Genomic DNA, 23,489 nt, shown 5'->3' with positions numbered 1-23,489 from the left:
CTGGGGATGTGCCCGCAACCAAGGCACATGCCCTTGACCGGAATCAAACCTGGGACCTTTCAGTCCGCAGGCTGATGCTCTATCCACTGAGCTAAACTGGTTAGGGCTCAGCACTCTTTTTAGGCCACCCACCCTGTGTCCAGCCCCACTGTTTAGCCTGGGCACACCGTTGTACTGATAGAATGGGACACATTGAAAATGACATCCTTCATCCGGCCACCGAGACTCAGTGGTTGAGCATCGACCCAGGAACCAAGAGGTCACCGGTTTGGTTCCCTTTCAGGATATATGACCCGGTTACAGGTACATGCCCTTGAATTGAACCCAGGGCCCTTCAGTCCGCAGGCCTGCCCTCTTTCCACTGAGCCAAACCAGCTAGGGCAATGTGTGCTGTTTTAAGCCACTGAGTTTATGATGATTTATTTTGACAGCCTTATAAAACGAACACACTTGGGTGAAGTCATTAAGGTATCCATAGTGGAAGCCTTGAAGGAAGAGAGGTTAGGACAGGGCACCACAGGGCTGGAAGAGCTTTGGTGCTGAATGTGAATGAGTTTTAGTGTTTTTAAAAAACTGGGGGGGGGGGGCGAAAACCGGTTTGGCTCAGTGGATAGAGCGTCGGCCTGCGGACTGAGGGGTCCCGGGTTCGATTCCGGTCAAGGGCATGTACCTGGGTTGCGGGCAATTCCCCAGTGGGGGATGTGCAGGAGGCAGCTGATCGATGTTTCTCTCTCATCGATGTTTCTAACTCTCTATCTCTCTTCCTCTCTGCAAAAAAATCAATAAAATATATTAAAAAAAAAAAACTGGGGGGGGAGGGGGTGTTAGGTAGGCGGGTTAAGTCATTCACACCCTTCCCTCCCAGTCTGGAGTCCCTGTATCTCTACCCAACGTGAGGGGTAGTGGTCATGGGGAAAGGCTGCTGGAGGCTCAAGGGGCTCCCTGAAGTAGGGCCGCCTCTGTGTCTATCCTGACAACCAAATCGCGTAGAGTCTCCGTCATAAGTGGCCCAAGTCCTCTGCAGCTCATTTGAAGGTGGATATTAGTGGATGTATCACTTGAAAGGAACACTAATGTACTGCTCCTGAGAGGCTGAAGTGCGGTTATTAAAGGAGATGCCATTCTGAACTCCTGGCTGTGGAGCAGCCCGGCCTCCTGAGCGAAGCCTTGAGCTTTTCACGAGGGGGCATTTCCTAGGAGGGAAGCCGTTTGTCTAGGAGTCCGAAATAAACATCTCCGCGCTCAAGAAAGAATCTCAGCCGCCATGAAAGACAAACCGACTACCCTTAGACTGCAGCCAGTTTCTGAGTCTTGGTGCTCGTTTGTTTCTAAGTGCGGAGTAAAGTGTGTGCATGCTTTTATTTCACGAAAAGAAAAGGGCGCTATGGAGCGGGCTTGCTTTTGCTGACCTGAGCCTTTCTTCTTTCTGTGTTCCCATTTTGTTTGATTTTCCGAATCTATTCAAAGCCATAGACGTTTCTGCACAGCATCTTATCTCTGATGAGATGCACGTTGTTACAAAATACTTTCATTTTTAAAAGGTCAGGATTAATGGTTATGTTAAAGAAATTTGGAAATTCTGTACTGGATAAAAGTACAGTTTAAAATCAGGGAAGCTTCTTGGATTACTTAGAACAATACATCCTTTTTTTATATTAAACTTGGGTGTATTGCAGGCTGCTTTATTCTTGCTCTATTGTCATCTCTAATGCACGTAGAAGATACCTTTCCCACAGTGTGATTCAATACAGGCGCCCCGAAAAGATGGTCTCAGATTTCACGTGCCGGGTAATTAGCAGAGTTTGAATGGCTCAGTTTAACTGTTTGAAGGTCAATAATGCATGAATTTCTGGCAGACTGCCTAGCAAAGAGTTCACACACACACATTTGTATGGGATTAAACTTTTTTATACTAGAGAAAATTTGTGTTTTGAATATGAAACAAGCAATGTTAGGATTAGTTTTGCCTAGAATTTAGTTTGATGGCAAATTCTTCTTGTAGTATGACTCAAAAAAGTTCTGATGGGAATGCTTTCCAAATTTCCAAAGAACACTTTGTTTTGCATGTTTGCTAGCACAGCCTCTTATGCACCTTAAAATCAAATGCAGGAACCCCAAGTTAAAAATGTCAGAATTTGCCCTAACCGGTTTGGCTCAGTGGATAGAGCGTCAGCCTGCGGACTCAAGGGTCCCGGGTTCCATTCCGGTCAAGGGCATGTACCTTGGTTGCAGGCACATCCCCAGTAAGGGGTGTATAGAAGGCAGCTGATCGATGTTTCTCTCTCATCGATGTTTCTAACTCTCTATCCCTCTCCCTTCCTCTCTGTAAAAAATCAATAAAATATATATTTTTTAAAAAGCCAGAATTTAGTTTCCATGAGGAGGCCCTTTTAGAATTTGTTTAGGTGCTTTAATATGTAAGATAAACTTATATTTATGGCTCAGTTGGTTGGAATGTTGTTCCATACACTGAAAGGTGGCAGGTTCGATTCCAGGCCAGGCACATACTGGATGTCATCAGTTTGGATAGTTGAATTCTATATTTGCTGATTGGGCACCTATGTGCTGCATACATTTAATTTGCCTTCCACTATTTTCCCCCCAAAAGTAGACTTATAAAAAGTAATTGTTTTAAAACTCATAACTTGCTTTATCACAAATGTAAAATAATTTATATTCTATTTGGTTAACTTTGGTTAATTCTCCCTGGGAAGAGCAGCAAGATACCGATAGGTTAAAAATGTTCTTTGCACAGAAAGTGGCATTAAATGTAGCAGGCACAAATCTGTGTGGTTCTGCTTTGTTGATAGTTTTTGTGAAACCAGTCTCTCAGCCTAAACACTTTCCCATTCTCCTGGCACCAGGAGTACAAGGCTGTGTAAACATAGAGCATTGTTGTGAACTGTTTACTCTGCCCCACAGCCTCTCCTAGCCTTCTGATCCCTGCTCCTTCTCAAGGGTCAGAGGTCAGCAGCAGGCTGGACTGAAGGATGCTCTTCAATAGTAGCTGAGGATAAAGGGCTGGCCTTCTCTCATTGTGAAATCTGTAAGTGGAATCTTCTACACAGGAAGCTATTTTTGCATTTTGGTTATTGTATTCCCAAAACTCAAGAAATGCAAAGGTAACCAGAGCAAACCGTGGCTGTAGCTTGAAAATGATTCCTGCATCCGTCACAGATGTTCCCCCGTCACTCTGCTTTCCTGCATTAGAAACTCTTGATGATTTATGCACCTGCGGACGTATCTTAGCAACGACGGTGAAGGACATGTACTGAGGAACTGCTAAGCTTTGTCTAGAAAGGAGCTCCAAAGCAGAGGTTAAATGTGATTTAGCATGTTCTCTACAATGCCGCTGATTTATGGTTGTATTAATTTTAAGGAGAAAAAGATAAGTTGTCTTTCTAGTTGGTAGTAGCTTTGTTTACTCTTGTGGTGATCACTTCCTAAGGTATATAAACGTTGAATCCCTATGTTGTACACCTGAAACTAATAGTGAATGTCAACTATAATTAAAAATAAATTAAAATAAAAAATACATAAAATTTTAAAAATAAAACACGCCTTCCCCAAATTGGTAGGAATTATGAATACGTCACGGTTCGCTTCCCGGTCAGGGCACTGACCGTAGCTCAGCAGCAGGTTCCCAGCCCGGGTAGGGACAAATGTGGGAGGTAACCAATGGATGTGTCTCTCTCCCCCTCACCCCCTCCCTTCCATCTCTCTTTCCCCTCCCCTTTACCCTCTCTAGAAATCAGTGGAAAAAAAATATTCTCAGGTGAGGATTAACAACAACAAAAAGAAACACCAATGATGAGAATCGTTGGTGGGCTGCCTCCTGCACGCCCCCCTATTGGGGATCGAGCCCACAACCCACAACTGGGCCTGTGCCCTCACTGGGATGGAAGCAGGAATCGAACCATGATCTTCTAGTTGATAGGTTGATGCTCAACCACTGAGTCACCCAGCTGGGCTGAAATTAATACTTTTTAACTAAAAGCAGTCAGGGTAACTCCCCTTTTTCCAGACCCCTCAGGCACAACCAATGCAAAACATACTCTCATTGTTTTATCATGTTAATTTTGACTGTTAACGATACTGAACCCACCTATTAAAAGATACATGTGTCTATCAATTTACTTTTCACTCAAGCCTTGAGGTTACCCCCTCCCCGCTGCTTTCTCCGACCTCCCTAATCTATCACCGGTGGATTTCATGTAACCTCCTGTGTCATCTCTTTTTAATGTATAAAACAAGCCACAAAGCTGCCATTTTCTGGAGCACTGTCTCAATTCGTTGAGATTTTGCTTCCCTACAATGGTTGACAGTTTGGCTCAAACTCTCAAAAATTCTTTAAAAAAAGAAAATTCTTCACAGGTTTGAATGTTTCTTACGTTGACACCCCCTCCTCTTTGAATTAAGGACTTCTGGTCCACATGGAGTGGAGGCAGGAAATCAATTTAAGATCACATACAAGGAAAAAGTCACAGCATTTTGGAGATGAGGGAGAGAGAGATATAAAAGTTTAAAGTCACTTATTTAAAATAGCACCTAGTTATGTGAAAGAAGTATACAAATATTTGAAATGATACTTTAATGTTTTGCCTGGTTGAGGAGGGATGTGAAAGAGAAGAGAGTAAATAAATCTCTGACCTGGAGGGAAAAAAGAAAGGCAAAAAGGAAATGAAGTTAAGGAGAGAGGTTTATTACCCTTGGCTCAGAGAGCACCATCTCTCATCACTGCCCTTTGAAATGCTAATTGATTGATTAGCCACTCATTCTATCTAGCTCCTCAGAATCCTGTGGGATAGCCACAAGCTCACCAAGAGGGGAGCCTTCCCTGGGCTGCCCAAACTGCAGTTCTATCCTGGGTTGTGACCTGAGGCCCAGTCTGCCAGATAGAGAAGCTTAAGTAAAGAAGAAAACAGACCAATGTGAGGTATAACTGCACACAGCTTACCCTAAGGAAGTCCTTTATCTTAATACTAGAGGCCCGATGCACTATCGAGGAGGCCTTCCTTCCCTCTCGCACCCGGGACCCGGGCTTCCCAGGGAAGCCCTGACTGCGTCCGGAAGATCATCCGGAAGGACGTCTGGTCTTTTTAGCATATTACGCTTTTATTATTATAGATGGGCCTCTCACCAGCTTTGGCTGCAACCCTTCCCACCATGCCAGTCCTCACCACCTTCCCCTCAACAGCCCCTGCAGTGAACCAGCCTCTGAACTGTCACTGCAGGAAATGCCTGCCTAAGTTTCTCAGTTCTTAGGCTTTCTTCTGGCTACACTTGGCTCCCATGAGGGCCATGTTTATTGTTGAATGGTTAGCTACTTTAACGTTGCCGTCATTAGCACCCCAACCCCTGCTGCTCCAAAGAGTGGACATCACCCGGGAGGTTGTTAGAAATGCAGAATCACAGGTTCCTCTCAGACCTTCCGAATCAGAATCCGCACATTAGCACAGTTCCCTGATGATTGCCATCGGCGCAGTCCAGTTTTAGAAGCTCTGCTGGCCTCTCTGCCTCTCTTCCTTTCTTGCCGCTTCATCTGCCAGAAACCACACTAAAATCACCTGGAGACGCAGGGCTCCGTCATAATCTTCATACTGGTTTTTAAATTTCCTAATTTACTCCAAGAATAGCTCCTCAAACCCGCCTTCCTACCTTTCATCTCGTCATTCCCATTTCTCCCCTCCCATTCCTACCCATTCTCTCCTCTGACTTTGCAGAGATCAGATAACTTGCCATGCTAATATTTTTCTTTCTCTGGGCTTCTGCCACCCTCCGTTGGTTCCTCAAGTCTCAGATGAAGTAAAATCTTCATAATTTCTAAGCTAGTTCTTCTACCTGTACCTTTTATTCCCCAGACATTTGGCAATGGAGACATTTTTGGTTGTTGCAGATGCGAGAGATACAGTAGGTGGAGGCCAAGGACACTACTAAACATTCTACAATGCACAAGACAGCCCCGTACAGCAAAAGTGAGCGCACATAGACCTCATCTTATAATGGAAACCCCGTATCACACCCTTGATCATGACTGCAGGTTGTGCAAATGATGGCCAGTTCACCATTTGTCAACCTGGAGCCTCTTGTTTTTCTTTCCAAGGAGACTGAGGTCTACACTGATGTGATTGAAGTCCCTCTGCAGGGTGCCTCTGGGGCCCCTCATAGTAATTGTGTGTCCCTTCAGAATGATGTCAATATTTTCTGGAACGTCAACAGTCTGATTGCTGAAAATGGTCTTCATCCTCATAGTAGATGCGGCAAAGAGTTCAAATCTTCTTAATCATTCCAATCAGGAAAGTGTGGAATGGTGAAAATACTGAATTAGGTGTCAGAAGAACTATTTCTGTTACTGTACTTGCTTTTAGATCTTGGGACAATTACTTGAGCTTTCTATGGCTTTGTATATTTTAAAATATGAAAAATGCTTTGAAATACAATTGTCATATAAGCCTTGTCTGACCTAAACTATGACATCACTTTGTGGCTTTCATACTCTCACTCTTTTCTTGTACTGAAAAATGCTACAAACTTCTTAAAAGTAGGGACTATAATGTAAACCCTTTTCTTCTACAGTTTCTATTCTTGTACATGCCATGCTAACAGATTCTGAGTAAGGACTGATGAAAGAATAGCAATACCACCTGCTATTCAGTCTTTATAAATGTGCTTGATTCACTCATTTCAAGTAGTTTACACTCTATCAAATTTATCACCTTTCCTTTTTTGTTTTGTTTTTAATCTCCAACTTAGGTGATGTCTTTCCAGTGCAAATGAATCCAATAGCCCAATCACAGTTTATACCTTTGGCTGAAGTTCTTTGCTGTGCTATATCTGACATGAATGCTGCTGAGATTGTAGTAACACAGGAATCACTGTTGGAGCATTTGATGAAACATTACCCAGGTAGAGTAACACGTTTTTCTCTATTAGTTCTTTACATGTGTTTGATGGTTTTATTTACAAATAATCTTAAACACAAATGAGCTGGATGATATCCAAAGTTTTTTCTATTATAGAACCTTATGTTAGAGCCTTCCAGGAAAAGGCCTGCATCAGCAAATTTGATAAGGGTATTTTTTTTTACATTCCAATTAACTTTTTTTAAAAAAAAATACTTATGCCCTAACCGGTTTGGCTCAGTGGATAGAGCTTCAGCCTGCGGACTGAAAGGTCCCAGGTTCGATTCCGGTCGAGGGCATGTATCTTGGTTGCGGGCACATCCCCAGTAGGGGGTGTGCAGGAGGCAGCTAATTGATGTTTCTAACTCTCTATTCCTCTCCCTTCCTCTCTGTAAAAAAAAATCAATAAAATATGTTTAAAAACAAAACAAAACAAAAAAATAATACTTATGGCAATAAATAAACCAGACTCCGTAGAAAGGAGTGCAAAGTAAGAGTTCATCTTCTCCCCCCCACACCTCCTATTCTTCCATTGCCACGCCCTAGAGGTGATAATTTCTATTGTCTATAGTTTCTTATGTATACTTTCATAAGTTATATTTGAGTATATATATCATTTTTTAATAACATTCTATCTGCACTTTTTAAAAAACTTACATATTTTGGAGGTCTTTCTGTATCAGCATATATTGAACTCATTCATATCCCAGTGTGTGAATGTACAAGAGTACTTTTTATTTTTCTTATTCTAAAATGAACGTGCATATTGTAGAAAAATGTGGTTAATATAGAAAAGTAGCCACTTAATAGTATGGCCACCCAAAAGAAACCAAGGTTAACATTGATGTATTTTCTTCCAGTGTTACACTTTTTTGAGTGTTAGTATTTATTTGATGCTGAATTTACTCCTAGGTCATACGTTCCTGTTCCTTCAGTTTCTTCTGGGAAATCTCCTTCTTCTGTGCACCCGCCTCCTCTGGTTTAGGGACAATCTGCTCCTTTTCAGTCGGATCATCTCCAGGTGGCAGGGAGCGCTCATGAAGGGGTTAATCCGCCCGTGAGCTCTGTTAAGTTCTACTCTGCATCTTGGGAGCTTTATTCACCTGGATGTGCTCAGTGACCAGAGAGGCTACATCTACATCCTTAAGTCCAGCATCGCGCTCTGCATTTTTAAGCATGTGCAGCAAAAATTCACCGCTGTTTTTAGGCCATTGACCATGTGTCCAGCCCCACTGTTTGGCTTGGGCACTCCGCCAGTGTAATGATCAGATGGCACATATTGAAAGTGCCACTCTGCCCAGCTGGTGTGGCTCAGTGGTTGAGCGTCAGCCCATGAACCTGGAGGTCACGGGTTCGATTCCTAATCAGGGCACATGACCAGGTTGCAGGCTTGATCCCCAGTGGGGGTGTGCAGGGGTGGCTGATCGATGATTCTTTCTCATCCTAGATGTTTCTATCTCTTCCTCTCCCTTCCTCTCTCTGAAATCAATAAAATCATTTTTTTTTAAATGACATCCTTCAGATACTTAGTGGATTTTTGGATATGCATTCCCTTGACGACCTTGGCAGTTTCACAAGTGTTCTTAAAGTGAACACGACGATTGGAACATCTTGGTTTGCATGACTTCGTGGGGTTTTCTGAGTGACTACCAATCACCTCTGACCGCCTTCCAGCGTTAACACTGACACATACATGTGGAACATTGTTTTCACAATATAATTTTAAACCCTGCTATTTTGAAAAGGAAATTTCTTTTAAAAGTATCACCTTCCCAGTTTGAAAAACCACCATAATCCAGATTTTAAGTGGTTTGCCCTCACCCAAGCACAAACTGGTTTTCATTTTCTCTTTAGCTTCTTAAGATTTAAGCAGTGAGACTGGTTTTCAAAAACTCCTATGTTTGTTCTTAAGAATACTTTCCTTAGGCAAAATTTAAATTCGTAATAGGATTGTATAACTCAGTGTTTATAGTTTAGTGAACTCGGATGATTTTCCTCTACTCAACTATTAGCCTAGCCATATGTCTTTGTGTGGACCAAATTATATTCCTGTTGTTCAATTAAATTATGATGACTGTTAACGTTTCCTTGGCATTTTAATGACCTATCAATTGTGTTATAATTAGCTCTAGGTTCATCAAGCAAATGTGTGGTCATTTCTGTGTGACCGATTTCACTCATTAAAATGTTTCTTATTCAGAATTTACCAGCGTAAAATGCTTCTGTTTCAGGCATTGCAATTCCATCTCGAGAGGTTCTCTATACCACTCTGGGAACTCTGATTAAGGAGAGGAAGATTTATCACACCGGAGAAGGATACTTCATAGTCACTCCTCAGACTTACTTCATCACAAATACAAACCCCCAAGAAAATAAGAGAGTCCGATCAGACGAGAGTCACGAGATACCTGCTTGCATCACGTACCTGGTGAGCGTGGAGAGCTGTGCAGAGCTTGCAGAGTTAGCCAAAGAAAACGCTGCCCCGGCTCCCCATTGTCCGTCTTGCCAGTGTTTCCCGGATGTGTGCTCTCAGGATCCACGGGAACCACCCGCGGCCGCAGAAGTGACTAGAAAAGGCCAGAAAGGTCTTGGGGAATCCAAATCTTTGGCACAGAATCGCGCAGTTTCAGTGTCTGAGGAGAACCATGTCTCTGAGAGCACCAGACCTTTACCGTGCCCAAAAGACAGAGACAAAGGCAAGAGGTTCGGCTTTAGCCTCTTCTGGCGCAGTCTGTCCAGAAAGGAGAAGTCCAGAACAGAGCACAGCAGCTTCTCTGCCCAGTTCCCACCGGAAGAGTGGCCTGTCCGAGACGAAGATAACTTGGACAATATCCCTCGAGACATTGAACATGAGATAATCAAACGCATCAATCCCGTTCTGACTGTGGACAACTTAATCAGACATACCATCCTAATGCAAAAATACGAAGAACAGAAAAAATACAACAGCCAGGGCACTTCCACTGATATGCTGATAGTCGGGCATAAATATCCTTCAAGAGAGGGAGTTCAGAAAAGGCAGGGCCGGTCTGCAAAGCCTCGGAGGCGGGGCCGTTCTCACAGGGATAGACACAAAGCCAGGAGTCAGGGAAGCGAGCCTCGGCCAGGAAGCATTCGACTGGAGAAACGCCCCAAGCTCCCTGCTACACAGCCGACCCCCAGAATTAAAAGCCCAAATGAAGCAGGAGTTCAGAAACCACTTGGTGAGAACCCGTCAGAGCTGGGTTCCCATCTGATTTACAAAAAGCGAATCAGTAACCCTTTCCAGGGTTTGTCTCACCGAAGGAGCCCAATAACCAGAGGGCACAACAGCCAGAAGACCAATGATTTGAAACCCAGCCAGATTAGACCAAAGGGCAAGCCTTTCCAAAGGTCAAGGTCTTTAGATTCCTCACGGGTCCTTGAGAGGGAGGCCAAGCAGCCATGGGCTGAACAATGTAATGATAAACCGAGGGCAGAATCCATTCCTAAGAGTCACTCTGCTGTCAAGCCTGTCAGGGACGATTTTAGAGACCACCTCTTAAATTACTCCCAATGTAGTGTCTTGCAACATGATAGTCAACGCTGTTCCTTTAGGGAAAGCATGTTGACATATGATGTGTACGGTAGAGAAAACAAAGCAATCCCTGAAGACTTGAGGGAAAGTTATTCTCACTCCGACCTGTTAGGGGAGACAAAAGAAACACAGAGTGTCCTTCCATCACCGGGTTCCTCCTCTTTAGACCAGGCATCTTCTGCTTGTAGGTTAGTTGACAAAACAACACACCAATTCCAAAATCTTGGTCTTTTGGATTATCCACGTGGCGTGGACCATTTGAGTCAACCTGAGCGACAAGACAGACACTCAGAGGAAACCCTAGCGAGAAAGGCATTTGTGCAGGAAGCAGAGACGGTGAGCCTAGAAAATGAGGCGCTTTCTGACGATGACCAAGCCTTGTACCAAAGCCAAGTGGAAGATGATGACGGCGCCTGCAGTTCATTATATTTAGATGAGGACGACTTTTCTGAGGAGGATGATTTGTGTCAAATGCTGCCTGGCCACATTCAGTATTCCTTTTCTGGGGGAAGCAAATGGAATCATTTCGGAAAACAAAAGATAGCTGAAAGATCTCTGGCTGAGTACAACAACAAAATACAGAGGCTTGAGCCTCCGATGCTTAAAGGAAATGAATGCTACACACCTGCGTTGCTCTCTAACCCAGGTGAAAGCCAAAAACCTAATCTCTCTGCTGAAAGCTGTGGCCTCAATTCAGGGACCCAATCCGGATTTAACTGTGAAGAGGATCCCAGTGTTGCTGAATGTGTACAGGCCTCAGCATCTGCTGAGGGAAGTATATTTGATTATTACAGCTCAAGGAAAGCCAGCTCTGAGGCTGAAACCCCACAAGACTTCCTGGCTGACACAGGAAAGAAAGCAGCTTGCTGGTCTCAGAGTGCTCAGAATCAGGAAATGAGAAAACGGTTCACACGAAAGTTAGAACTTTTCAACACGACACATATGCCAGTGATGGCTCAGGATATCCAGCACGAACACAGTCACCTGGAAGGAACGGAAAATCATAGCATGGCAGGAGATAGTGGGATAGATTCTCCACGGTAAGTGCACATAAAAGTGCTTAGCAACTATCTCACAGGGCTTATTAAAATTAAGAATATATTGAGTTACCTAGTGGGCAACCCCTGAGTTATCTTTTTATAATGATACTCTTCTGCCAGCCTTTATTTTACGGAAAAAAATTATATATAGTTACAATGCAATCTCTTATATAATAGAGTATATTGTTCATTTTTTTTGAAGCCATTAAAAAGAGTAATAACAACTAGGAGAAAATTAAATCTGAGTGTTGATGGCATCTATGAAAGACTTAGAAACAACACAGACTCAACATTACAGTGAACATTTTACTGGGAAGGGGTGAGAGAGGAACTTTTTATTTTTATTGATTTCAGAGAGGAAGGGGGAGGGGGAGGGAGAGAGAGACAGAAACATCAATGATGAGAGAGAATCATCCACTGGCCGCCTCCTGCATGCCTCACACCAGGATCGAGCCCGCAGCCCAGGCATGTGCCCTGAATGGGAATTGAACCGTGACCTCCTGGTTCATGGGTCAGTGCTCAACCACTGAGCCACATAGGCTGGGCAGAAATTTAATTTCATAAAAAATGGTTATGATTAAAAAAACAACACTTATAATTCTTAAAGACATGAAGAGAGAAAGGGAGGGAAGATAGCATTTGAGCATCAACTATGTGCCATATTGTTATAAGGATTGGGGGGACCGAGATCAACAAGATATTGTTGTACCTGTAGGAAGCTTACACTTTAATTTAGTTGAGACCAACAAACAATAAACAGACAGATTGAACTCAAGAACAAAGCATAAACTCTTCCTAACTGCCAAAGAGGTATGGAGTTAAGAGAGATGCGCTGGCCTGGCAGGTATGGCTCAGTGTTTGAGCATCAACCTATGAACCAGGAGGTCACGGGTTGATTCCCAGTCAGGGCACATGCCTAGGTTACAGGCTCCATCCCTGGTGTGGGCCATGCAGGAGGCAGATGATCGATGATTCTCATTATTGATGTTTCTACCTCTCTCTCCCTCTCCCTTCCTCTCTGAAAGAAATAAAAATACATTTTTTCAAAAGTGATGTGCTATACCGGAGGCTTATTGGAGGACACATTTTTGAGACATATCTTAATATAACAGACATGTGATGAAGAGGAGGGAAGGTGGGAAAAGGGGACTGTCGGAAGCCAGATGCCTAAACAGTGATGTGGCTGAAGCAAGGCAGATGTGTTAGATAAGAAACTAACATAGCTTACAGCCCCAAGGCAGGGAACGTTGTCAATACGAAAACTCTGATAACTAGCTCTTCCCTTCCCTATGCCTTCTCAAAAAATAAATTACACAAGAGGCTATTGGTTACTTCAGTTGTATAGAATAGTTTTTCAGAAACTTATTTCTGACCAGAATATACTTGATATTGGATTTGAGAACAGATGATGATCAGAAAATATGAACTTCTCGGAAAGCAGCTGTCAAATAATCAAGGTGCGTTTGTGAAGCCTTTAAAATGTAAAGAGTACTTTAGATTTTTAAAGGTTAACGTATTTGATAAGTGTACCTTAGTGTTGGTAAGTGTTACACTGCTACAGAGAAACAAATGACAGTATCATGCTTTGATTCGAAATTCAACCCATTTTGAAGGTAATAATTCTATTTTTAATATTTTTAGGACACAGAGCCTGGCATCTAATAATTCAATCATTCTGGATGGTCTAAAAAGAAGACAGAATTTTCTGCAGAACTTTGAAGGCACAAAAAGCAGTCAAACACTCACATCCAATCCCTTGCTACAACTAACTCCAGTCATCAATGTTTAATTCTTATTTTTCTTTTGAAAACTTTTGTAAAAATGTACAGCATCATATAGGATGTTTTAATCGCTGAGTATATAAGAATTCTCTAAAATTGAGCATAAATGTTACTAATCTCATTACATATTTTGTTCTAGTTGCTGGCTTTTTTCCTTTTTTGACATTTTAAAGCTTTTTTAAAGCTTATTTTACTATGAATTTATTGGACATACATAGTTTGTAATAAAAAATGGACTCCTTTGTCTTCTTCCAAATGTAATTACTTTGAATTTTCACTAGTTTCTCAAATACAGAGGGTGCTAACTTACTACCTAGTGTGCATTTCTCTACCCACACCTAATATTGAGTTCTTTTTTTAAAAAAATATATTTTATTGATTTTTTACAGAGAGGAAGGGAGAGGGATAGAGAGTTAGAAACATCGATGAGAGAGAAACATCGATCAGCTGCCTCCTGCACACCCCCCACTGGGGATGTGCCCGCAACCCAGGTACATGCCCCTGACCGGAATCCAGCCTGGGACCCTTCAGTCCGCAGGTCGATGTTCTATCCACTGAGCCAAACCGGTTAGGGCTAATATTGAGTTCTTTAAGTTAAGTGGATCTCACCTGATTTCATCACAAAAATCCAGTGATGGATATAGTGTTTCAGGGTTGCAAAAATATTTTGTTTACCACTAAAGTCTTATTATTATGTTATCTGAAAGAATTTACCCAAAGAGTTGGGTACTTTGCAACAAGAATTCCTACGGCCCAGGATCTTCTCTGTGACTAGCTTGAATATGAACAGATAGCTTCACATTGTGACTGACTGGCAATGTCCAAAATACCTGTGGCAATAAGCACCTGGCTCTACTCTTTCTCTGTTTCCTCCCACATTTGAGGCTCTCTCTGTAGCATGGCAGTGAGAAGTCAGGATGTTCTCAGATGGCATGGAGATAGAAGGGAGGCAGAATGGTTGCAAATGGCTTGTGAGTAAAGGGGAGGTTCTGAATTAGAGATTTGGAGAAGAGAAACCATTTGATCCATTTCCACTCATAGTAAGACCTACATAACTTTGCCAGATTTTTTTTCTGGAAGGCCTTTTCAGACCAAGCAGTGGAATGGTCAGTTCTCTTGAGTTTGGGGAACGTGGAGCAGTCAAGACAGGTTTTATGTAGATGCTAATGCTGACTTATGGTTGAGGATGTTTCTTTTAAGAGGTTTCTAAAGGTTGCCAAGGCCTTAGATCGCAAGGATAACTGAATAATTGGAAAGTGCCTCTTTCCAACTCTCACTGGCCTGGGAGCAGTGAAGGCCAGATGGAGCTCAGCACTGTGGAGAGCTGCCTCCAGGCCCGGTGGAGAGGAGAGGAATCAGATATGCTGCTTTGTTGTGCAGTGGGTGGACCACTCAGTCCTGACGACTGATTTTCAATAGGCCCTAACCAATCTATCCAAGATTAGCTGTGGTCACAATGACATTTGAAACCCTGGGCAAAGTACCAAGAAGGGTAATCTGGGTAGAAAAACCTTGTGAGGAGGCATTGTTTTAGGGATTCTTATAAAGAGCTTGGAATTAGCAACAGTGAATGGAAGTTGGGAGATTTAGCTCAATATGAAGAATGTCTATTAGTCAAAACTATAGATGAAATAAGCAGCTTTGTAAATGAATGAATTTAGGGCATTCTTTAGGGCATTCTTGTAGAGGCTTGGTGATCCCTTCACTGATAACATTGCATAGGTATTTCCAGTACTTAGTTTAACAGGATGGTTGAACTAGACGATTTTGAAGATTCCTTTCAACAATAAGATTTTTGCTTCAGTGAGGGTTATATGTCAAATATATCTCAATTTTAAAAAAAGATTCAGTGTGGATCCTGCAAAATACTGAACTCATGTAAAATTTCTTTTTTAAAAAAAATATTCTTATTGATTTCAGAGAGGAAGGGAGAGAGAGAGAGAGAGAGAGAGAGAGAGAGAGAGAGAGAGAGACATCAGTGATGAGAGAGAATCATTGATTGGCTGCCTCCTGCACGTCTCCTACTACGGATCAAGCCCACGACCCAGCATGTGCCCTTGACTAGAATCAAACCTGGGACCCTTCAGTCCACAGGCCGACACTCTATCCACTGAGCCAAACCAGCTAGGGCTCATGTAAGATTCCTGAGTATTGCTTTCAGTTCTCCATTTCTGCATCTATCCCTGCCAGTCCTTGGAAAAAGGAGCACCAACAACTCTATTCTTTGATTTTGGACCTGGACAAGTTTCTTAGAGTGATGAATCCAAAGTCTTTTGTGATCTAATCACAACTAGGAATCACTGAAAGCCATCTAAATTTGCCACTAGTGGTAGATGCATTATAACATTTGAAATGTATTAAATGGAGCCTATTATGAAACCAATAAACTTCCCTTCTATTAAACACAACATATGAGTACAAATATTAAAGATGGGTATATGTGTTATTAAATAGTTCTTTGGGAGATTATTTTCTAGTGACTTGCATTTTCCTCAATATTAATTTTTGTATGTGGAGATTTTATTTCTTGATTTGCCTTGCCCATTGCAGTCTATTCTCTAATGAGAAAACTGGTCTCTTGAGGCAGCATGATGACATGAGCTTAGGAGAAAGACAAGTTTGAATCTCAGTTGGAATTCTTGGTAGCCATGTGATGAAGAAAGTTACCAAACTTCTCTGATTTAGTTTTCTCATCTGTAAAAGGAAGATAGTAATGATACCTATGCTACAGATTGTTGTCAGATTTGAAGATAATCTATGGAAAGTGCCCAATACAGCAGGCACCTCATGTTGTTAAAAATATGTGTGTATAATTCTATATACTCACCAAACTTGTCTGATAGGTAAATACATGGCCTACTGTACAGGCCCCCCGTTTTTGCCAGGTTGTCTGGAGTTCCTCCAATTAGAGATTCAATTTAGGTAAAGATTATAGAAAGTATCATCAATCAAAATCTAGATATGCCTGGGGAAGGTATTATGCTTTTGGCTAAGAAGGTTTTTGTTTTTATTGATTTTAGGAGAGAGAGAGAGAGGTGAAACATTGATTGGTTGCCTTCTCTACACACCCTGACTGGGGACCCAACCTGCAACCTGGGCGTATGCCCTGACCAGGAATCAAACTGGTGACCTTTCAGTGCACAGGACAACATTCCAACTGAGCCACCCAGCCAGGGCGCTATTTTCTTTTTTAATTTTATTTTTCAATTACAGTTTAAATTCAATGTTATTTTGTATTCATTTAAAGTTTACAGCATAGTGGTTAATCATATACTTTACAAAGTGTTCCCCCTGATAGTTCCAGTAGCCACCTGGTACCATACCTAGTTATTTCAATATTGTTGACTATGTTCCCTATTAGGTGCTTTACATCCCCATGACTACGAATCCTCCCATTTGAAACCTTAGATTTCTTAGAAGGTTCCTTCTTTATCAGAAGGAGCTTCCATTTCTTGGGAATGGTGCCCTCTTCTGGGATGTGATGTGACTACTCCCACCACTTGATTCAAAATGTGTATATAGTAATTGATTAAAGAAACAGTGAAATCTCTATCCAAAGAAATGTAAAAATATTTTCAATTAGTTAGAATTAGGAGTTAGATACATAAGTATACCTGTGATAAATATGTTCAAAGCTGTCTCCAATGTTTTTTGTTTGTTTGACTCAGTACAGAGGTTTTCTGATTGTTGTTTTTTTACACTTATCATGCCATGAATACATAGGGAATGGATTCCAGCAGCTCAGGTTTCTTTCCATTGATTCTCACAAAGTGTGCTTCTCTGGGTGGAGCAGGCTGAAGCTTCAATTAAACCCAGGTACCTTTCTCTCTGGCTTCCTTCTTTTTCTAATCGTTTTCCTTCACACGTTTCAGGGAGCTATCTCGGCTTAATATGCTCAATACATACATTAATTCTCCTGGTAAGGATCTTGCCCTTGTTTATTCACAACAATGCCCACTGCATACTGGGTGACATTGTAGACTTCTCCAGTGTTGCCATGGCAACATTTATGGGGCATTCCTTTACTAACAGTGCCCATTCCCTTGATGACTACATCATTTTCCTTGTAGATTCGCATGCATGTGGCCAAGGGAACAACTCCATGTTTTCTAAAAGGCCTGGAGAACATATAGCGGGTGCCTCTCCTCTTTCTCTTGGTGTTAGTCATTTTGGCAAATTACTGGAAGATGGTTACAGCCAATGCTTTCAAAACCTGTCAAAACCTGAAGCTAGAGGTATAAATTTAAGCATCATCTGTGTAGTACTGCTATGTCATCTTATCCTTCTAAATTCCCTGTGCTATCAGTAGGGAAGGCATTTTTGTGTGCACATTACTAACCAAGAACAGGTTTTAGAGTGGAGTTGGCCAGGGTCATGTGGCTAGCGATGGCAGAAACATCCCTCCTGCTCCCTCTCTCATGTTCTCCTTCTTAGTACTCTCAACACTCTGACTCCAGTGTCTCTTCATCAATTTATAACTGCCCCTTAAACTATTTTCAGTGTCACAATATTTAAAAATGATAGCTCAATTTTTCTTGTTACATAAAATTGACATGCAGATGCAAAATGATGGCTCTTTTTACCTCCTATTTTTTAAATATGGAGTAAAAATCTAGCCCTGTAAGTTTGAGAATGACCAGAGGGAGGCAAATTTATAGTCATCTTGTTTATATCTTAAGGTCATAAGCCAAAGGCAAGGGAAATCTTTATAGAACCTTGGAGCACAGCAATAGATGAGGCTCCCCAATTCTTAAATTTTAAGAAAGAAATATCAATGACTGGTAAGATATTTGGAAAATAAAGATGTCCTAATGAGATTATATTTTTAATTACTTGTGAATTTTAATTATGCTACTCCTTCATACTCCTGCCCCCCAAATTTCATCTCTTGAAATTTATAGAGGGACCAAACAAAAATTCTCCATGCCTTCATTCTCAAGTTTCCTAGTTGATACGCATTGAGAGCACATACGTAGTAGTATCTCCACCCTCGCCCCCGCTTTTATTTTCCAGCTAAGCCACAGCTTGGTCAAGTTACTTATGACTTGGTTTAACTTGCACACATTTTTACACTCCACCTGACATAAACAGCAGTCAAATATTTGATTCAATGAATTTGGGGCTTGGTAAGGCAAGGTTTGCAGAGAATGCTAATCTAAGTCACAGAAGGTTATTCTGAAAAACACCTCTTTTGCAAAGGAAGAAGTGCAGTCCTTTCCTTTTATAGATCTGCTGTATGACCTTTGGCATAAAAATGAAAGCCAAAAATCGTCTTGAGGTTTTAAAAACTTCACCTGTGTTTGCTCTTCAACCAGAACATAGTAACATTGGTTCCTTTTACCCCAATTTTATATGTGTGACATTCTTAACCACATCCACTCCATGTTGTAGGGCCATGAAGTTTACCATGGCAGAATTGGGGGTGGGGGTGAGGGAGTGGGACAAAAGGATTCAGAAACACATACACACACACACACACACACACACAGATTTAGAGATGCACAGCCATTCCCACAGTTCAGGGAGAGGTGCATTTCCCCACAGATTTAACATCTGTGGTTCCAGCTACTCAGGACCAATCCCCACACTCCAAGCCGTAGGGAGTAATGTGTCGTTCTGCTGAAACAGAAGTCTGATGCTCAGGTTACCAGGCTGGTGGGGCTGGACACGGCCAGGTGGTCTGGGAAGTGCTCCTGCACCTGCATCTCAATCCGGGCTCTTGTTCTCCATTCAAGAGTAGCTCTCTGCGAGGCAGCGCGCACGCCGGCGCGGGAGTGAGAGGGCTCGGGGAATAGGTGGCTCCGGCGGGGCGGCTCGGCTTCCGGTGGCTACGTAGCTGAGCTCTCGGCTCTGGGTCCTCGATCGCCGTGCCCGGGCGCGGAGTTTCGGCTCGGGGGAAGAGACTGTCTTCACGCCCTCGGCGCTCCCTCGACGGCCGAGCAGCCCCGAGGGGGGAGGGGAGGCCATGTTGTCCCGACCGGCTCCCCGAAACCGGGCAGAGCGGCTGGGAGAGGCTGCGGAGCCGCGGTCTCCGCCGCTGTCGGTGCTTCCTCGACGAGGCCGTCCGGAGGTCGCCCGCGCCCTCTCGAGCCTCCTTTTCCCCACGCTTCCCCGGTGCTCCGGCCTGAGGACACCGAGCGCGGAGTTGGCCCCAGTGAGAGGGACGATCCCGTGGGGCCGCCAGCGGCGGGAGCTGGGGGGCCGCTCCTCCCAGTGGCGAAGACGACGGACGACCTGCTTTGCAAGCTGCTCCCGATCGGGGACTCGGGAGCGGGGAAGACCTGCGTCCTTTTCCGCTTTTCGGACGATGCCTTCAATACCACCTTCATTTCCACCATAGGACTCGACTTTAAGATCAAAACTGTTGCATTACAAGGAAAGGAGATCAAGCCACAGACATGGGAGACAGCAGGCCAGGAGCGGTTTCACACCATCACAACCTCCCACTGCAGAGGAGCAATGGGCATTAGGCTAGCTGCAGCTAGTATGTGACATCACCAATGGTCAGAGTTTTGAAAACATCGGCAGATGGCTTAAAACATAGATGAGCATGCCCATGAAGATGGGGAAAGCATGTCACTAGGAAACAAGTGTGATATGGACGATAAAAGAGTTGTACCTGCCGAGACCGGTTTGGCTCAGTGGATAGAGCGTCGGCCTGCGGACTGAAAGGTCCCCAGGTTCGATTCCAGTCGGGGACATGTACCTGGGTTGCGGGCACATCCCCAGTGATGGATGTGCGGGAGGCAGCTGGTTGATGTTTCTCTCTCATCGATGTTTCTAACTCTCTATCTCTCTCCCTTCCTCTCTGTAAAAACTCAATAAAATATATTTAGGAAAAAAAAAAAAAGAGTTGTACTTAAGGGACAAGGAGAACCGATGGCAAGGGAGCACGGTATTAGGTTGAGACGAGTGCAAAAGCAAATGTAAACATGGAAAAGGCCTTTCTCACATTAGCTGAAGATACCCTTCGAAAGACCCCGGCAGAAGAGCCCCGCAGTGAAAATGTAGGTACCGGCGGCGGAGGAGGCGCGACAGGCTGGAGGAGCACGTGCTGCTGAGCCTTCTCCGGTTCTCCGGTTCCGGCAGTGGCCATCCACCGCCGTGTTCTCTTCTTGCAGCAAAATAAACCACTCTGTCCATTTTTAACTCTGAACAGATATTTTTGTTCCAATCCACCAGTTTTATTTGTTCTTTCATCTGTAACTGCTTGCTGACTTTATAATTTTCTTAAAACAACAAAAAAATGTATAGAAATAAAAAGAGTAGCTATATGCTAAGGAATTAACCCTTCGCAATATCAAAAAGGTTTCCAGTTTCGCATTAGGGTGTATATAATTCAGGGGCAGTTAATCCCCATCGGTAATATAAAGTCCTCTTATTCGCTGCAAATACACGATGTGCCAGACATTTAGGCTTGTTTTCTCTCCAAGTTTCTCCTCCTTATTACATATTCCGTTTCATGAGAGCAGCCCTCCCCGAAACGCTTTGCGAAGAATCTCGAAGCTTTCAGGTCGCTGTGGCCGAAGGCACCCTCTCGCTCGCATTCAGATGAGTTCTCTAGTCGTGACCGCCACCAACCGATTGTGTGACCGGAGGGTACATCCCTTCCCCGTGTCCTCTGTTTCAAATACGGACTATGAGCCAAGGACCAACTTCCCGACAAAAGCTTAGGACTTGCGGACCATTGTCCTGGCCAGGTCTTCACTTCAAGCCCACCGGGCCCCTTCCCACCAACGCCGGGCCGCAGGCCTCGCGCGAAGCCTTCGGACCTTAACGCTTCACCTCGCAATAGGCGGGGCCGAGACCGGCAGCTTCCGGCGGCGAGTGGCGGGGCGGCACGTGGCGCGCCGTCTAGCCCGGCACGGGGCCGTCCACGCGCCAGCCCGCCGCGCGCGGGGAGCTCTCGGCCGGGGCAGCGGCGCTTCCTAGTCCCTAGTCCCCGCACTGTATGCTGGGAAGTCCTGAAGCGACTCCTGGGTGCCGAGCGTTTTCCGAGGAGGAAAGTTCGGGGTGGGGGAGGGGTAGGGAGAGGAAATCCCCCCCACCATTTTTATGTTAATAAGCTCGCGCGTCCTTTATGCAGATTGGCCAGGTTGTGACCCTTAGAAGCCAATCATTTCAGAACGAGGGTGGGCCAATCGAGATTGCTCACAGTCATTGGTCGGAGATTGAGACGCATGGGAAGAGTTTAAACCAAGAGTATCCGGGATTACTTCCCCCCTCTCCCCACCCGCGCTGTGCGGTGCGTGTCCCGGAAGTGACGCACAGCTTTGGTCCGGCGACCGCCCTGCCCCCGCTTCCTTTCACTCTGTCGCTAGCGGTAGGTGGTTGTGGCCACCGTGCCCAGAGGGAGGCGGCGGCGACCAATGATGCCTGGGAAACTACTCTGGGGAGACATCATGGAGCTGGAGGCACCCTTGGAGGACACCGAGAGCCAGGAGAGGCAAAAGGTGCGCTGAAGATGGGCCGCGCCTCCTTTGGGGCTGCGCCGGCTTGGGCGGGGAGGGGAGCTGTCCCTGATAGCCTGTCACGACCGGGCCACAGCATCCGAGGGCCGCCCCTCGCGCAGCCCTGGTTCCCCGGAGGTCGCTCCAGGACCATTCCTACCTCCACGCCCCCGACCGGGAGAAGGGCGGCACTGGGCTTTGGCCGGGCACTCGGCTTTGGTTCTTTAGCCCTTCCCGTCGGCGCCTCCGAGATGGGCAAATTTAAGCCGAGTTAAGCTCCCATCGACGCGGAATCTGCCCTTTCCTCCTCCTCCTTAAGCAGCCAGGCCTGTCATTTGGTTCTTGCTGGCCGTCTTAGAAAACGATTAAGAAAACCGATTGCCTTGAATGCGTGTTGCTTCTCCGTCACCCCGATCTGTGTACGGGAATGTTGGGGGGAGCGGCCTGAGGTTTACAGACCTCCATAGCTAATCTTGAGAGGCTTAGGGAAGAGTCTCACCGCCAGCGTCGCCAGGATTTGGCTGCGATGGAGCGCCTGTGGGTTCTGTTATGAGTAGCCTTTACTGTTAGTATTTTCATTCATGTCACAAGTACTTACTGAGCCTGATTTGTGCCAGACTCTCTGCTGGGTGGGCATCAAGGAGTTTCCGTCAGCCCCTCCTCTCAAGGAACCTGTAGAATCGTAGAGACCACCGACCCCTCCACCCAGCTCCTCCGAAGAATGAGAGTTGGAGAGCACAGCTGAGAAAAAGGCTGACATTTGACAAAAGAATGACTGTGTTCTGTGTAGCCCCAGAGAGTAGAACCGTATCACCTTCCGACCTTATCACCAGGGTAAGCTTGCCATTCTAGCCAAGCAGTCTTTTTTTTTTTCACTGTACTAAAATATACACCCAAAATTTACCATTTTAGCTATTTTAAACCACAGCATTGCAGTATTAAGCACATTCACATTGTTCTGCAGCCATCACCACCCTTCATCTCCAGGACTTTTTCATCCTTGTAAACCGAAACTCTGTGCCCATTAGACACCAGCTCCCCCTTGCCTCCTCTCTCCAGCCCCTCATACCTCATGTAAGTGGCATCATCTAGCAGTGATTTTAATTTTGGCTCCTCCTGAAATACTTGTTTCTCTTTTTACCATCAAATCCTACCCATCTGTTGAGGTTTAGTTATGTTCTAACCACTCCGGTGTGTGCAGATAATGTTATCCTCCTTTTAGGTCTTGTTCCAGGGCTATCTTTGTCATTCGATTGCCATTTATTCTTGCACTTCCTTGTACAGTTAGCTCATTTTTCCTGTGTATATCTTCCCCAAATGCTTCCCAAAGATTCTGGAGGGAAATGACTATGTATTTGTCCATTACATTTCACTATATTCTTGCAAATTGATGGCTTTCACATTGTAGATTCTCCAGAAGTACTTGCTGCCACACTGTAGGTTAAAATGGTAAATTTTATGTTATGTATATTTTAGTACAATTTTTTTAAAATGCTTAGCGGCAATGGCAAGTTTACCTTGGTGTTAAGGTCGGAAGGTGATAAGGTTTTGCTGTCTGGGGCTGTATGATTTGGAAACAGATTGGAGTACCAACGAATAGAAATAGTCCAAGATAGCTTTGGTTTGGGGTTTGTTGAGCTATGGAGCTGGGCCTTAGGGCCTCAGAATTGTGGTGCAGGTGAGGAAGGAAGCCTGGCAGTGTATGCTGAAGCCATGACAATGGTATGAAAGTGTACATAGAGAACAGGCTTAAGGAGCAT

At 44.2% G+C, this 23,489-nt stretch overlaps 2 protein-coding genes and 3 pseudogenes across 6 annotated transcripts in view; 3 read left to right on the top strand and 2 right to left on the bottom strand.

The window, feature by feature from the left end:
* STOX1 (storkhead box 1) overlaps positions 1-13,587 on the top strand; it is a 47,217-nt gene extending 33,630 nt beyond the window's left edge. The window contains exons 2-4 of the mRNA XM_081105014.1: positions 6,754-6,906; positions 9,134-11,498; positions 13,140-13,587. Of these exons, the coding sequence (XP_080961140.1) occupies positions 6,754-6,906; positions 9,134-11,498; positions 13,140-13,287 (2,666 nt within the window). The 3' untranslated portion in view covers positions 13,288-13,587. The remainder of the gene's footprint in view (positions 1-6,753; positions 6,907-9,133; positions 11,499-13,139) is intronic.
* On the bottom strand, positions 7,811-9,059 carry LOC308529131 (large ribosomal subunit protein uL22-like; annotated as a pseudogene). Its single transcript has 3 exons — positions 9,007-9,059; positions 8,412-8,584; positions 7,811-8,195 (listed from the first exon to the last, which is right to left on the bottom strand). The product of its transcript is annotated as a large ribosomal subunit protein uL22-like (transcript).
* Positions 13,588-16,842: 3,255 nt separating the features above from the next.
* Positions 16,843-17,517, bottom strand: LOC308529034 (large ribosomal subunit protein eL21-like; annotated as a pseudogene). Its single transcript has one exon. The product of its transcript is annotated as a large ribosomal subunit protein eL21-like (transcript).
* Positions 17,518-19,244: 1,727 nt separating this feature from the next.
* On the top strand, positions 19,245-20,340 carry LOC308529185 (ras-related protein Rab-10-like; annotated as a pseudogene). The gene is made up of 3 exons: positions 19,245-19,322; positions 19,409-19,894; positions 20,135-20,340. The product of its transcript is annotated as a ras-related protein Rab-10-like (transcript).
* A 1,252-nt stretch (positions 20,341-21,592) lies between these two features.
* The window catches only part of DDX50 (DExD-box helicase 50), a gene marked incomplete at its 5' end in the record, with an annotated part of 30,052 nt that continues 28,155 nt past the window's right edge, over positions 21,593-23,489 (top strand). The window contains one exon of one of the 2 annotated variants that reach the window (XM_081105015.1): positions 21,593-21,732. In XM_081105015.1, the coding sequence (XP_080961141.1) occupies positions 21,649-21,732 (84 nt within the window). The remainder of the gene's footprint in view (positions 21,733-23,489) is intronic. The other variant, XM_081105017.1, reaches the window with a different exon arrangement.

This window comes from Myotis nattereri (genome assembly GCF_964212035.1).
Source record: "Myotis nattereri genome assembly, chromosome: 13".
Lineage (NCBI taxonomy): Eukaryota > Metazoa > Chordata > Mammalia > Chiroptera > Vespertilionidae > Myotis > Myotis nattereri.
This window is presented reverse-complemented; position numbering and strand designations above follow the sequence as displayed.